General features: G+C 52.4%; 2 protein-coding genes across 15 annotated transcripts in view; one reads left to right on the top strand and one right to left on the bottom strand.

Moving 5' to 3' along the window:
* The window catches only part of ZFP3 (ZFP3 zinc finger protein), a 98797-nt gene that overhangs the window by 64275 nt on the left and 18935 nt on the right, over positions 1–15587 (top strand). For 2 of the 14 annotated variants that reach the window (XR_005834712.1, XR_005834717.1), the window contains exons 3-4: positions 4860–5314; positions 14869–14963. The gene's annotated coding sequence lies outside the window, so the exon portion shown is untranslated. Of the gene's footprint in view, positions 1–1357; positions 1638–4859; positions 6079–6142; positions 6203–14868; positions 14964–15250; positions 15527–15587 lie in introns of those variants that run through there. The other 12 variants (XR_005834714.1, XR_005834713.1, XR_005834705.1 and 9 more) reach the window with 10 other exon arrangements.
* LOC121102602 lies at positions 31–1200 on the bottom strand. The gene is made up of 2 exons (XM_040629863.1): positions 637–1200; positions 31–547 (listed from the first exon to the last, which is right to left on the bottom strand). Exons 1-2 carry the CDS (start codon positions 862–864, stop codon positions 143–145), a joined length of 633 nt encoding a protein of 210 aa, XP_040485797.1. The 5' UTR covers positions 865–1200; the 3' UTR covers positions 31–142.

Genomic DNA, 15587 nt, shown 5'->3' with positions numbered 1-15587 from the left:
TCCTGCTCAGCCCTCGGGTGGGGGAAGGCCCAGGCGCCCACACAGCAGCCCATCCCTTTGCCAGGGAGGCTGGCTCCTGAGGGTCCCAGGAGCCAGAATTTCTGACTGCAAGGCCCCGCAGAGGACCGTCCGGGTGTGGGGGTCAGGCCTGGGGGGGGGGATGCTCGGCAGGGTGCATGGGGTGGCCGTGGGGTCCCCGCAGATGAGCCTGGGTGAGCATTCCTGCCCGGGGCAGCCAGGCCTGGGGCTCCAAGAGTGAGGATGCTGGCTCCCACCCGTGTGGGCTCCAGTGGGACAAACACAGCGTCCCCACGGAGAGCCGCTGGAGGACACCCGGGAGCACCCAGGGGCTGCGGAGCCAGCTTCTGCTGTGAGCGTGTGTCGCAGGCTGCCCGGGGTCACAGGCCGGTTGGCCGTCCTGGCGGGGCTGGGCCTCCACCTGCACGGTGGTCAGTCCCCATGGGCGACCACGGAGCTTACAGCCGGGCGGGAAGGGGAGCCAACCAACCGTTTTGTCGACTTGACCGTTCTGACTGAGATGAGCGCCCTGGGGGTAAAAATAGCCACACACTGCGTGCACTGTGTCTGCCCGGGGAAGAGGGCGATGCTACCCTGGGCTTTGTGGGAAGCGCTTACCAACCCGCTTGCAGGAAGTGGGATTCCTGATCTGCAGGGCTGGCGAATTTCCATGACGCAGACGCTGCGCTGGGGCCGAGGTCCTGCAGCCGGCGGACCCGTCCTGGACTCAGACTCGGGGCCATGTCTGCCATCAGGGGTCAGGGCTGCCAACATCCACCCCGGAGCACCTGCGGGGACCAGGGCCCACCCCCGTCTGGCCGCATCCCCACCGGCCCCGGGGGTCATCACCTCCACCTTCCAGGCGAGCGCCCAGCAGCTCCGGGAGGGCACGGCTGCAGGCCGCGCATGCGCGCCGGGCCGGGCCGAGGACGGCCTTTGAGCCCACGTCCGTGCGTGTGCAAACTGTGCTCTCTCTTAGGAGGATCGAGACGAAGCTGAGCTGCTCAAAAGCCTCCCTGAAAGCGAATTCAAAATGATCTTTTGAGAGCCAAACGAGCGCTTTTGTGGGTAGAGCTGATGCTCTGCCACCAAGGCCGTGACTCCTCAGTTCGCGTCCCACTGATTCACCAAAAAGTGGTTTCGGTAGCGCTCTGGGCCGGCCCTGGTTAGTTGACACAGCATTCTCGACAGACCTGCTGCCCCCCACGTGCACAGGACACACGCGGCCCGGGTCGGGGGGTCGGAATCCCACGTGCACTTTGCCGACAGCGTCCTGCACAGGCCCCTCCCCCACCTGACCCTCAGTTTCCTCGCTTGCAAAATAAGTGAGCTCACTGGTGACGCCGAGGTGCCCCAGGGACAGAGCCGTGGAGCCGCTGCTGTGACTGTCCGCTGTCCCCTGCGGGGACGGGGTGCCCACACAGCCCTGCACACAAGGGAAAGTGCCTGCTGGGTGTGTGCTGACCGAGAAAAGAAGCCGAGCCATCACAGAGAGGAGTGAGTAACGGATGCTTCCTTCCAGCAAACCAGAGGGCTTGTTTGCCAGGCTCTGTACTGGGCCCTGTGAGGCTCAGACCCAGCACCTGCCCTCAGGGAAGTCTCTCAGAGTGCGGGAGGAGGTGAGGACATGATGTAACACAGGCGAGCTTCCACGCCTGTCACAAGTCTGTATGTGGAGGTGTGCAGGTTGTGGTCTGCTCCGTGGTGGAGCCCACCTTCTGCAGGACAGAAGGGCCTCTGTCATTACTGTTGAAAGCCATGAGTGCTTCCTGTGGGGGCACAGGAGTGGCAGGGCTGGGAGGTGCAGTAGTGACATTTGAACCGGGCCTTGAAGGATGTGTCATGCAGCGGAGAGAACAGGGACAGACGCTGGAGTGTTCGGAGAGTGGCAGATGGCCGTGGGTGGGGTGGAGAGCAAAGTTGGGGCCCCACCCCAGGGCGTGTGGACCTGCCTTGCCACCCACACTCTTTCCCCACTTTGGCCAGCCACCGTCTTTCCGCCCGGAGAGGGGCGGGAGGTCTGTTTGGCCTTCCTTCTGCCCCGGGCAGGTGCCGTGCTTCGTGGGTCTGGGCGGTGCAGAGGCCCCAAGGCTCCAGGAAAATGGGGGACGCCCTCTGGTGGCCATCTGCCGTGCCTTTGTTCCTACCTCAGGGTCCCACCCGCCCTGTCCCCCCACGGGGGACGGCTGGACACACAAGAGCTTCGCCTCTGGAAGCCACAGAACCCGAGACCCTCAGACTGGAGGGACCTGGGAGGGGATTGCAGTCCCCTCCTCCCCCGGGATTCCATGTCCTCATCAGCATCCTGCCAGGTGGCCACGGCATCTGAGTCATGCACAGAATGAGGCCACTTCAGGAGTGTCAGCCCCTGTCATGACCAGTGATTAAAGGGAGGACTGGATGGGGCAGAAACACTGCTTCCGGGGGCCGCGGTTTGCTCCTTCTAATCTCGAAACGGCTGACGGGGGGGAGTGTGGCTTCCAAATACAGAGCTGGAACCAACAGTAGGAGCATCCTCAGAGCGGGTGGCTGAAGGGTGGGGGCCCAGAGCTCAATGGACCTCAGTATGAGATCCTGGAACCCAGGGAACCGCGGGCCACCTGATGTGGGGGGAGGAGCACCGGGTTTGGCCAAGTCTGTTGCAGTGAGACCCCCCCCACCCCAGCTGCAGACTGAGCATCCCTTCCCACCAGCAGGCTGCCCGGCTCCCGGAAACAGCACAGGACAGGGAGGAAGCTCTTGTTTTATCCTTTTTTTTTTTTTTTAAGATTTTATTTATTTATTTGACAGAGAGAGACAGCCAGCCAGATAGGGAACACAAGCAGGGGGAGTGAGAGAGGAAGAAGCAGGCTTCCAGCGGAGGAGCCCGATGTGGGGCTCGATCCCAGAACGCCGGGATCACGTCCTGAGCCGAAGGCAGACGCTTAACGACTGCGCCACCCAGGCGCCCCATATCCTTGCTCCTTGCCTTCATACTGAGCTCCTTCCCATCCGGTCCAACACTTTGTCACCCTGTGGTTCAAAGTATCAAAGGATGTGAAGTCGAAACAAAGTATCAAGGGACCTGAAGTCGAAAGAAACAAAAAACCAACAGTTTGTATTCTGGACTGGACTTTGGTGTTTTCCGCCAGACTTATAATCACTGTCCATCCCATGACGTGATTAAATAATCGGCCAGGGCTTTGCTCCACGTGCCCCAACACTCAGGGAGACTTCTGGGGGTAAGGGGCTCACCCGGCCTGAAATTCAAACAAGAGTCGGCCTTGGGAACGGAGCCTGGGAAGCTGCCCTCTGTGGGCACATGCTCCGTGGGAGGTGAGGGGCCGCCGTGTGCTTGCACCTGTGTGCCGTGACCGAGCGCCCTGGGGAACGGGACCCTGTCCCTGGCTCCAAGTGACTCCCAGTCTGGTGGGGATAAAGACAAGGAAGTGGATTACTAGAGTCAGGATAATTACAGCAGTGATCAGAGCAGAGCCCAGAAATAGACTCTAGTACGCTTGGAAATTTAGGATGTGCCAGTGGTGGTGGTTCAGATTGCCCCGGAAAAGATGGGCTACTCATGTCACGGTCCTGCCTGGTCACTTTGAAGAACTACCTACCTGGATCCCCCTCTCCCAGGAAAACGCATTCCAGCTACAGCAAAGACGTAACTTTAAAACATGAAAGTAGAGAAAAGTACCAGAAGAAAATATGGATGCTTTTCTTCTTAAAATGGTCATGCGTGGGGAAGGACTTTCTAAGTTTGCTACAAAACCAGAAATCGTAAAAGAAAACATCGATAAGTTTGATTTTAAGATTTCTGCAGGATGAGAGAGACCTTGCAACAATCCAAGCAAGGTGGGTGTCTGTCTAAATGGGGAACAATAGTCGGAACCAAAATGGGAAAAGGGTCAGTGTTTCTGATCTGAAAACATATCTTACAAGCTAATAAATGAAATGAGGGGCGCTTGGATGGCTCAGTCGGTTAAGCATCTGACTTTTGATTTCGGCTCAGGTCGTGATCTCGGGGTTGTGAGATCGAGTCCCACATTGGGCTCCGTGCTCAGCGTGGAGTCTGCTTGAGATTCTCTCCCTCCCTCTGCTCCTCCCCATGCTCTCCTCTCTCTCTCTGTGGGGGAAAAAAAAAACAAGAAAAGAAATTTACCCTAAGGTGATATCTAGAGACACGGAAAAGAGGTTCGGGTGGTGTTGTTTATAATAGTGAACAGTTAGGAGCAATTCGGCAATCAACTCTGTACTAGTTAAATATGTTATTCTGTACAGCGCTGTGATGCTGATAGAACGGGACATATAATCCTACACTTCTGCTTGTAAAACAGGGATCATGACATAGTATTGAGCAACTAAAGCAGGTGATAATACAGCAGGTACAACGATGTTATAAACTCACATCCTGAAATCTGTCAAGAAAGATGTAGACCAGTATGTTACCAGTGGGTACTGCTGAGTCGGTGGGCTTCCTAGAGATTTAAATTGTCTTCTTTTAATTGTCTGAGGATGTTTGGGTACGTTTGTAAATCACAAAAATAAGAACTCGTCTTTAAAGTGCTCTGAGAGGGGTGTGGGAGTCCTACCAAGCCCCCCCGGGGTGGCTGGGACATCCCAACCACAGCCAGGCAGCCCCTTGTCCTCCTGCCCCTGCCCTGAGGCCACTGAGGTGGGATCTTCCCCATCCAGAGGCAAGGTCAGTGTGTAGCTATCTGGGGGTGCATGGGCAGGCAGCGGCCATGTCTTGAGGGTGAGGGGGTCCCCGCCCACTGTCCCAATTCCTGGGGATGAAGATCCCCTTGAGAGGGCATGGGGAGTACTCACAGTCCTGTCCTTGTCCCCACATTTCACAGAAAGACCCAGCAATATGTCACCTTATTTGGGCAAAGGGACTTTGAGACGGTGACACCATCCTGCTGACCCAAGTGGGGCCACGGTCATCACCAGGGATCCCCCCAAGAAGGAAGTGGAGCTGTGACCCTGGAAGCCAGCGGTCGGGACGAGGCAGGAAGTGGCCATCTGATTCTCCGCCAGAGCCTCCAAGAGGAACAGGTCCTGCCGACCCCTTGCGGACTTCTGACGGCCAGAGCTACGGCAGCAGCAGGAACGAACACCCCTCCAGCACCCCCAGGGGCCTCCCATCCCCTGGCATGCTTAGGCCTAAGCCAGCTTGCGAAGGTTTCTGTCGTTTGCCGCCCAACACGATCCTTGCAGGACAACCGCAAACATCACATTGACAGGCTGGTGTCCCCTCACCCTGGTGCTCCTTTGTATCGCCTCCACGCTGCTCCCTGGAACCTTCTAGATGGTAGGCCATGTCTTTGTTTATTGTTTGGCTGAGAGCTGGGGTGGGGGGAGTGGGAGGAGGAAGGTTTATTTTTAAACATCACGTGCGTAAGAAGCTCAGTCTCTGAGAAGCTGTGAAATTTTGCCCCTTTCAGCTTTCCCCGCAGAAGCCCACCCAGAAAAGTATTGAAATGAGCAATTAGCTCTCATGTTTTTATTGTGGTAGAATGTGTGTAACGTGAAGCCTGCCCCTTTACGGTTGCAAGTCAGGCCATGGGCGCGCTCACAAGGTCGCGTGACCATCGCCGCCGTCTCCAGAACTCGTCATCTTCCCCAGTCGAAGCTCTGTCCCCACGAAACACAAACTCCCCCAGCCCCCCGACAGCAACATCTGCTAAAGCATTTTCGAAACCTTGACAGGCCAACCATTTTACCTGCGGGCAAGTGCGTGTGTGGCCAGGCTGGCGAGCCACCCTTGAACTGTGCTGGTGCAAAACCGTATGGGAACTTTCAGAGCGAGCCTCCTTCCCCCACCCGGAAAAATCTCAACTTCGCCTTCATTGCATGTTCCCCACCGCACGTGCTGTAGCCTGTGGGGACCCGGACACAGAGGTGAGGTCTCCCCGGGAGCCCACAGGGCACTGGAAGGGGAACCAAGGCATCCCTGGTGTCCCCTCCCCTAAAAGGGACCCCTTTGGGTCTCAGTGCTGGAGAGCTGGGCTTTCTGGATACAGGGACCCACCCAGTCGAACCTTCAAGGATAATTTTCCATAAAAGAAAAAATAATGAATCTCATCCAGATACAAAAATGAGCACCTGTTAAAGATTTTTAAAATATTTATTATTTTAGAGAGAGAGCGAGAGAGCAGAGGAAGGAGCAGAGAGAGAATCTCAAGCAGACGTCCTCCTGAGCGCAGAGCCCGATGCGGGGCTCGATCCCATGACTCTGAGATCATGACCTGAGCCTGAAATCAAGAATCACACACTTAACGAACTGAGCCACCCAGGTGTCCCAGCTGTTAAAGATTTTATTCCACTTGTTAACCAACAAGGGAACCAAGTAGACGGTTTGACATGTTTAAATCCCGTCACAGAAATGAGAAGTACAACATAGGGAATACAGTCAATAATATTGTAATTTAAAAAGGGAAAAAGAAAACCTGCAGAACAGACCCATTTATAAATCAGGAATATTGAAATGAACGTACAAATGTCGACCAAACTGTTCTTTCCACAGGGCTAGGGAGGCAGGGAAGAAAGGGAATTCAGCCTGTGCGGGGTAGGACATAATTCCCATCTCTACAGACAAGAATTATTTTTGTGTTGCTGTCTGTCAGATGTCTACACTTCACAGAGAACTGGGATCAGAAGACCCAGAGGGGGCTCCCCTAGGGTTTCTACAATGCATGATTTTCCACTGAAACACACATTTTCTCAAAGTAGAGAAAGCAGGAACGAGGCGAGGGGATCAGAAAGAAGAAGAGCCGGTGAATAAGCTTCTGAGAGAGGAAGGGCATCAGGAATCATTTCACTGGACAAGAGGAAGGGCCGTCCTATTTCCAAGAGGTGTTAGAGCTTCGGGATTCAGCGGTCACCCGTGACGTGGATCCCTGCTGAATTCTGCAGTGAAACTCAGATGGAAAAGACCTGAGGGCTGGCTTCAGGGACAGCTGAGAAGGGGAAGCCATGATAAAAGGCTGGACCCCACAGCTCCCCAGGGCACAGGGCTGGGTCAAAGGCCAGGCCACTCAGCCAGGTGCTGCCTGGGGTCTCCACAGCAGGGAGGCCCTGAATGCCGAGCCAAATGGACCAGAACTGGAGCCAGAAAGGACAGGGTTATCCGGCTGGAGCCCTAGGAATTCCCTGAGTGGAAATCCTGAGGACCCTGTGAGGGAATTCCTGCTTGGGGGACATTAGGGTCCCCATGATCTCCACCGTGGCACTCCCAAAGCTGGCGGAGGGGGGAGCACTTCAGTACTCACGGAGCTGAAGACAGTCTCAAAAGCTTAGAGCTTGGCTGGTGGAGGCTAAACCTTGCCTTGACCGCCAGCCGTCCAGCCTGTGCCTGGATTCTCAGGGAAATGACAAATTCTCAGTCCCACCGGCAGGTGGCGTGCTCACCCCCATGGGGGACCAATGCAGGTGCAGGCCCCCTACCGACCTGGGAGGCCCCGCTGGGACTTCGGTCTCCAGGTTGGGTGGGGCGGGGCGGGGGCAGCAGGTGCGGCCAAGAGCTGGAAGCCCCCACAGAGAAAGGGACTGCTGGCCAGACCCCAGCGCTCCTCACCAGGCATCCTGCTTATTCCTCCTCCTGTTTTACTTCACTTGGTTCAAGGATGGAATTAACAACCACTAAAAATCCATTGGTTCAGCAACAAAAAACACCAAATAACCCAATTTAAAAACGGAGAGAGGGCTTGAATAGACGTTCCTTCGAAGCAGATATACAAATGGCCAACAAGCCCGTGGAAGGATGCTCCGTATCATTGATCATTTAGGGAAATCAAGACCGCAGTGAGTGGGGCGCCCGGGTGGCTCAGTCGGCTGAGCGTCCAACTCTTGATTTGGCTCCGGTCATGCTCTGGGGTGGGGGTGGGGGCCCTGAGTTCAGGCCCTGCATTTGCCTTGTTGTTTTTTAACAACAAAACAAAACACCATAGTGAGATACCCTCACACCCAGTAGGATGGCTACTCTTAAAAGACAAACACTTTCCAAACACCCGGAAAATAACAAGTGTTGAAAAAGATGTGAGGAAACTGGAATCCTTGTGTCCTGACCGTGGGCACGTACACCGGCGCAGGGGCTCTTGAAAACAGCATGGCAGTTCCCCAAAATATTAAAAATAGAACGACCGTGTCATCTAGCAATTATACTCCCAGGCGTGTACTCCAAAGAATTAAGAATAGGATCTCATATTTATGCACCTGTATTCATAGCAGGATTATTCACCATGGCCCCAGGGCGGAAACAACCCAAGTGTCCACGACACAGGAGTAGGTAGACGAAATGTGGTCTATCCACACGGTGGGATATTATTCAGCCTTAAAAAGGAAGGACATTCTGGCACCTGCTGTAACATGGACGGGTGAGGACATTATGCCGAGTGAAATAAGCCAGTCGCAAGAGGAGAATATTGTGTGACTCCACTTTTATGAAGAACCTAAAGCAATCAAATTCGTAGAGACAGAAAGTTGGACGGTGGCTGCTGGGAAATATGCAGGAGGAAGAAAATTTATTGATAAAACCAGAATCATACTATGCACATCAAAATTAATGTCAAAGAGCTTTTAATGTTTAAATGTAAAAATTAAAACAAATATTCTTGAAGTAAGGAAGACTTTCTAAATATGACTTAACGTCAGAAACCGTAGCTGAGGGGCGCCTGGGTGGCACAGCGGTTAAGCGCCTGCCTTCGGCTCAGGGCGTGATCCCGGCGTTATGGGATCGAGCTCCACATCAGGCTCCTCTGCTGGGAGCCTGCTCTTCCTCTCCCACTCCCCCTGCTTGTGTTCCCTCTCTCACTGGCTGTCTCTATCTCTGTCAAATAAATAAATAAAATCTTTAAAAAAAAAAAAAAAAGAAACCGTAGCTGAAAAGGTGACTGATTTTAATGAAAACACAAATATGGAAACAAGATTAACCTCCTCTCCAAAAAAATATATTTAATAGACACTTACCATGTGCTCTGCTCCTGTTGTTTGGGGGGGGGGATACTGCAGTAAATAAAACAGATAAATCTCTGCCCGGATACAGCTTGTTTTTTAGTTAGGAGACAACACAAATAATATATAATATGTCAGGTGGTAATAAGGACTTTGGAGGAAAACGGAGCAGGTAAGGGAGATTGGAGTAAGAGTGAGCTTCATTTCAGGCATAGGGGATAGAAAGTACAAACTTCAAAGACAAAGGAAAAATTGTGAGAAATATCTATACCATATGACGAGTTATTTTCCTTAATATAAATTAAAAAAAATAAATCAGTATGTGAAAGAGGCACAAACCATAGGGGAAAAATGGGCAAAGAACATAGGAATTTCTTCTTGTTAAAATCTGGGTGGCTGGGGTGCCTGGGTGGCTCAGTCAGTTAGGCATCTACTCGGGTCATGATTCCAGCATCCTGTGATTGAGCCCCGCCTTGGGCTCCCTGCTTAGCGGGGAGCCTGCTTCTCCCTCTCCCTCTGCTCACTCATGCTCTCTCTCGCTCACTCTCTCTCTATAATATATAGATAAAATCTTTAAAAAGTGTAAAATCTGGATGGCCAATAAATCTGGAAAGATACTTAGCCTCGTTGGTAATCAGGGAAATGAAAATTAAAATGAGTTCCATGTTCTTCTAATCAATGTCAGTCAAGACTAAAAAGACGGCTGGCTGGTTCTCAACACTTAGCCTCCAATCCAACGTCCCCTGCTCAGGGAGGCTCTGCCTATCTGAAATAACATCCCTGGATGAAAAATCACCGCGCATTCCGCAAATCAGGAAAATACAACTCATGATGGGGAGAGAAGTCAGTCAATCAAAACAGGCCCAGAAACAGCATCAGTGATGGGATTAGGAACAAGATCATGTGGAATAGAGACAGAGAACACACATCGGTGACCCAAGCCAAGCCTCTAGAGATGACAGTACACTGAACGGAGTCCCCAGATGAGACGCCAGAGGAGACAAAGTTAATGAACTTGACGCAGTAAGAGGAAGGGTCCACAGAGGAACACAGAGAAATAGAGGCTGAAAATATATGATGGCCAAGTGTGGGATAACTCTGAGAAGCCTAAAATGTGCATACCGGAATCCCATATGGAAGAGGCACAGAAAAAAAATATTCAATAATGGATACAAGTTTGCAAATTTGATGAAAACTATAAACTCGTCAGATCCAAGAAGTTCAGTGAACCCAAAGCACACAAAACATGAAGAAAACCAACAAGTTCCATCCTAATCAAGGTATCTAGAATGAGTAGGAAAGAGAAAATCTGAAAGCGGGCAGAGGAAAAAGGCTCATTCTGTAGAGAGACACATATTCCTGCAATCTTCTTGTGGGATATGTGATTGATAGAATCGATGTGATCTGAAATACAGGGGAACAACATTTTTAAAGTACTAAAAGGAGAAAGAAAACATGATATAGAATTCCATACCCAGCAAAAATAGCTTGCAAAAAAGCCCAGGGAAAATGAAGTCATTTTCAGTCAGATAATATATCATGAACGGATCTGACCTGTTAGAGGAAGTGAAACCCACTGAAATCAGGATCAGCACAAAGGAACAGAGAGCTGTGGCAAATATGCAGATAAATATAAACATGTCTTATTATTAGAAAAAATCCCTTTCTCAACTCGAGAAAGGGCATCCGTGAAAACCTCATAGCTAACATCGTACTTATTGCTGTATGGATGCTTGATTCTGTATTAATGGTCAAATACCGAATGCTTTTGCCTTACGATCAGGATCGAGGACGCAGTGTCTACTCACACTGCTCATATTCAGTGTCACATGGGAAGTTCTAGTCGGTACAATAGGGAGATTGGTAGGGGAAGAAAGGGATAAAGAAAGGGAGGTAATCAGAAGGGGGAGTGAAGTCCATGGGAGACTATGGGCTCTGAGCAACAAACTGAGGGCTTCAGAGGGGAGGGGGGTGGGGGAATGGGATAGGCTGGTGATGGGTAGTGAGGAGGGCACGTGTTGCATGGTGCACTGGGTGTTATATGCAACTAATGAATCATCGAACCTTGCATCAGAAACCAGGGATGTACTGTATGGTGACTAACATAATGTAATAAAAAAAACATTAAAAAAAAATAAAATCATATGCTTTCCATCCAAAAAAAAAAAAAAAAAGAAATGAAAGGAATCCAGATTGGGAAGGAAAAAGTAAAACTGTATTTGATATGATTGCCTACGTGGAAAATTGTATAGGATGGCTAAAAAGATACTAGAATTAATAAGTGAATTTAATAATGTTGCTGGATATAACACAAAACTAAGTTGTATTTCTACATTCAATCAGACGTTGAAAATTTTAAAATGCCACCTAGGATATCACGAAAATATTAAACGCTCAGGGAGAGACCCGACAAAGACACACTGGAAGCTACAGAACATTGCGAACAAAAAATAAGGAGAATAAGGAAACCCTACATGAATGGAGAGCTGTATCATATTCATGGGTCAGATCACTCAGGATCCGTAAGGTGTTGATTCTGCCCAAATTGATCCACAAAATAAACACCATTCCAAGAAAAATCTCAGTGGGGTTTTTTTTTTTTTTTTTTTTTTTTTTTTTTTTTTTTGGTGTGTTCATCCCCTGGTGTGTCCGCTGGGCGTCCCGGTTCGCCTCCCTCCTGGACACTGCCTGAGGGAAGGGATGGGAAGTACTTGCAGTAACGTCTGCACAAGTTAAGTGTTAAGGCTTTGCCGTTAGTACTGCAGCGTTGCATGAGGACACAAAATTATCTTTTTTCAGATTTATTTATTTATTTTGGAGGGGGTGCATGCGCAGGGGGAGGGGCAGAGCGGAGGGACAAGCAGACTCCACGCTGAGCACAGAGCCTGACGCGGGGCTCGATCCCATGATCCCAAGATCACGACCTGAGCCGAAACCGAGAGTTGGATGCTTCACCAACTGTGCCACCCAGGTGCCCCCAAGAAGTTATCTTTATAAAATATACAGGATAGATGATACGACGGGATGGAGGAGCTGAGACCTGGGGTCCGCCTACTGTGGTCTGTCACTTAGAAACATCCTGCCCCACTTCTGAACTCTGCCGTAGGAGAGCTGTGTCATGTCTCAAAGCTCACCCTGCATCCCCTGTGACATGGGGACAAAAACTGTAGCTAGCATTTACCGAATGTCTACTCAATATTCCAGGAACTTCGTGTGATCGCCCCCTTTAATTATCCCTGCAACCGTGGGAGCTAAGTGTTATCAGCAAGCCCATCTTACACAGGAGCGGGCTGAGGCTTAGGAAATGTCATATAATTACCCAGGGTAGCGGAGCCTGGGTGGCTCAGTCGGTGAAGCGTGTGCCTTCAGCTCTGGTTGTGATCCCGGGGTCCTGGGATCGAGTCCCACATCGGGCTCCCTGCTCCATGGGGAGCCTGCTTCTCCCTCTCCCTCTTCTGTTCCCCATGCCGGTGCACTTACTCTCTCTCTCTGTCAAATAAATAAATAAAAATCTTAAAAAAAAATAACTACCTAGGGTAGGTTAGGCTGGTAAGTGACAATGAGGGGATTCGAATCCAGGTATTTGAAAGTCTGGGCCCGTGACCCACGACATTGATCGTACGTGGCCAGTTGGCGTTCAGCAAAGGAGCAGGGGTGATCCAGTGGGGAAGGAAAGGGTAATCGTCTCAATGAGTAGTTGATGAAACCGTGGGACATCGATCGCCACACAGACAGAACCAAACCAAAATACTCGAGACGGATCATAGAACGCAACTGTAAAACATAAAACTAATGAACTTAGCTTAAAATCTTCATGACCTTTGGTTCGGGGAAGGTTTCTCAGGGACTACGTCGAAAGCACTATCTGTAACAGAAAAACAAAATCGATACATCAGATTTCCAGAGGACGCTGTTAGGAGAATTGAAAAGATGAGCCACAGGCTAGAAGAGAATATTGGAAGGTCGTATATCTGATAAAGCCTTGTGTACAGAGTGTATGAAGGACTCTTAAGACTTCACACTAAGAAAACAATGCAATTAAAAATGGGGAAAACTTTTGAAGGGACATCTTATCACCTGGCAAACACGCCGGTGAAAACCCCCTCACCACCCTTAGTGGCGAGAGGGATGCGAATGGGGCCCTCGGTGGAGACCCACGCACCTGTCAGAGTGGTTGAAGGGAGAGAGCCTGGCTGTCCACGTGCTGGCGAGGACGTGGAGGACCGGGCCCTCTCCTGTCCTGCTGGCCGGAACGTGAACCAGAGCAAGAACTCTGGAAGACAGCTTGGTTGTTTCTGGAAAAATTAAGCACACGCTTGCCGTGACTGCCCACGGGCCCCTGGGAGTCTACGATGAAAGCGTGTATGGCCACGCCGAGCCTCGAGCACCGGTGTTCAGAGCTGCTTTGTCTGAGAGCAAAAACCGGGAGCGACCTGTGTTCACCACCAAGCACGTGGAGAAACAGGTTGTAGCCCCTTTGTGCCCTGGAGAAGGATGAAACTCGGCAATCGAAAGAAATGAGCTGGTGGTCTGCACAGCGCAGGGGTGAGTGTCAGAATAATTGTGCTGAGTGAGAAAAGCCAGGCGAGGAGGGGTACCCTGTGGTTCCATTCACACGTAACCCCCCAAATTGGGGGCGCATGTCAGCGTTTGCGGGGCGTTGACCCAGGGGAGGAAGAGAAGTGGGAAGAAAGGACCTGGGGAAATTTTGGAGTGATGCGGGGCCTTGTTCTTTTGACTGTGATGTTGGTTTATTTTATGTCAATAATACCACAGTCAATCTTTCCTATTTTATTTTATTTTATTTTATTTTATTTTATTTTATTTTATTTTATTTTATTTTATTTTATTTTATTTTCTGAAGGCGAGTTGCGCGGGGAAGGCTGGGTGTCAGAAGGAGGAGACTTTGAAAGCCAGGCTGAGGGGCGGGGATGAGCGGGGATGAGGGCATCGCCGCCAGGAGGGGGCAAAGCCAGGTCAGGAGACCCTGCCAAGGCCCCACGAGGGGCTGGGGATGCATTCTAGATAAGAGGGAGGAAAAGCAGTTGGATCGTTGATCGGGTGCGGCTCACTCCCTGGCCCCAGGGCGGCCAGTTGATAAGTCAGATCTGTGGCAAGGAAGGCCACGGGGCTTGGAAGGAGCTCTCCCCCCGGGCTGCCTCTTCCTGGTTTCTCCCTTGTGCGTGGGGTCCCGTGACCGCAGCCCGCTTGCCCGAGAGCCCCTCACTCCAGCAGCTCACCAGGGCAGGAAGGGGTCCAGCCCCCTGAGCCGCCCTTTCTGTTCATTCCCGGGCGCCCCCTTTCTCCGCCCAGGCCCGGCGCTGATCTCTAAGGTCACGTCCTTCCTGGGGTCTGAGCTGGTCTCCCTAGGTTTAACGGAAGCCACACGTTTTCACCCCTGGCGCTAGACTTGCTGCAGGGAGCCTGGCGCCCACTTTCCTGCCCACCTCCTCGCCGCCCTGGTCCCCCCTCAGCTTACTCCCGGAAGGCCACGGCTGCCACTGTGCCCTGATTCATGGATGACCCCGTCAGGTGACAGAAATCTAAATATAACCTGGCCGGCAGGCTGGCTGGCTGTCTGGCTTCCTATGCGTGCTCAGGGCCAAACACGGAGACCTGTGCCTTCCCCTGCCCTGCAGGGTGGCATGTGGGGGGGGACAGCTCACCCCCAAGGGCAGAGAGGGAAGAGAAGGTGTGTGGGGGGGAGGCAGCATGGTCCAGAGAAAGAGGGGGGCCAGACCCCAAGGCAGAGGCGAGAGTGAGAGCCGTGCACGGGGTCTAACATCCCTAAGGGGTGGCATCCTCCCCCGGGGGTCCCTGCAGGGAGCCTTCGACCGGCTTCCAGATGCCAGACCGTGGCCTGAGCACCGGCCCCAGCCCCGTCTCTCACTCTCCCGTCCCTTTATCGTTCAGACAGCAAGTGTTCGCTGACGCCCCTTAACCAGAGCTCAGGTTGCAGACCCACGTCCTGCGTTCAAGGAGCGGAGACCAGAACGTTGCCTCAGAAGGTACAAACGTGATGGTAATTCCTGCGGGGGGGGGGCGAGGTCTTCCGCCCAGATCTGGGACAGGAGGGGTCAGGAAGGTTTGCCGGACGCTGTCCCATCCAGACTCCAGTCCCCCAGGACTGGCAGGAACACAGTGAGAGAGGTTTGCAGGGTGGGACGCGGGGACGAGAAGGGGTTTGGATGGTGGGCCCTCAGCATGAGGTGGGGACGGGCGGGGGGTGGGGGTGGGCACGGGGTGAGGCAGGGCTCTGCGTGGGGGCAGCGTCCTAATCTTGAAGGCCTGGTAGGCCTGGCTGAGAAGTGTGGCCGCGTGAAGAAACACAGCAAAACAGACGCACAGACCCCCAGACCCGGAGGCCAAGACGGTGGTGGCCAGAGGCGAGGTGGGTGCAGAGGCCGCTTTGGGGGAAACAGGCTTGCGGGACAGACTGTAGAAAGGACCCACAATGACCACCTGCTGACCCGTCAGACAGGCCCACGAGGAGAGCCGCCTCGAAATAGCCACAGGCCCTAAACGACCGGTGGGCTACTTAAAACCAGACACGGTCACCAAAAACGGGAGGATGCCACGCGTTCCCAGACTCCCTCCCTCGCCCCGTCACTGCGCCCCCCCCCCCCCGAGGT

The sequence above is a fragment of the Ursus maritimus genome, unplaced genomic scaffold, assembly GCF_017311325.1.
Source record: "Ursus maritimus isolate PB19 unplaced genomic scaffold, ASM1731132v1 scaffold_14, whole genome shotgun sequence".
NCBI classification, from domain to species: domain Eukaryota; kingdom Metazoa; phylum Chordata; class Mammalia; order Carnivora; family Ursidae; genus Ursus; species Ursus maritimus.
This window is presented reverse-complemented; position numbering and strand designations above follow the sequence as displayed.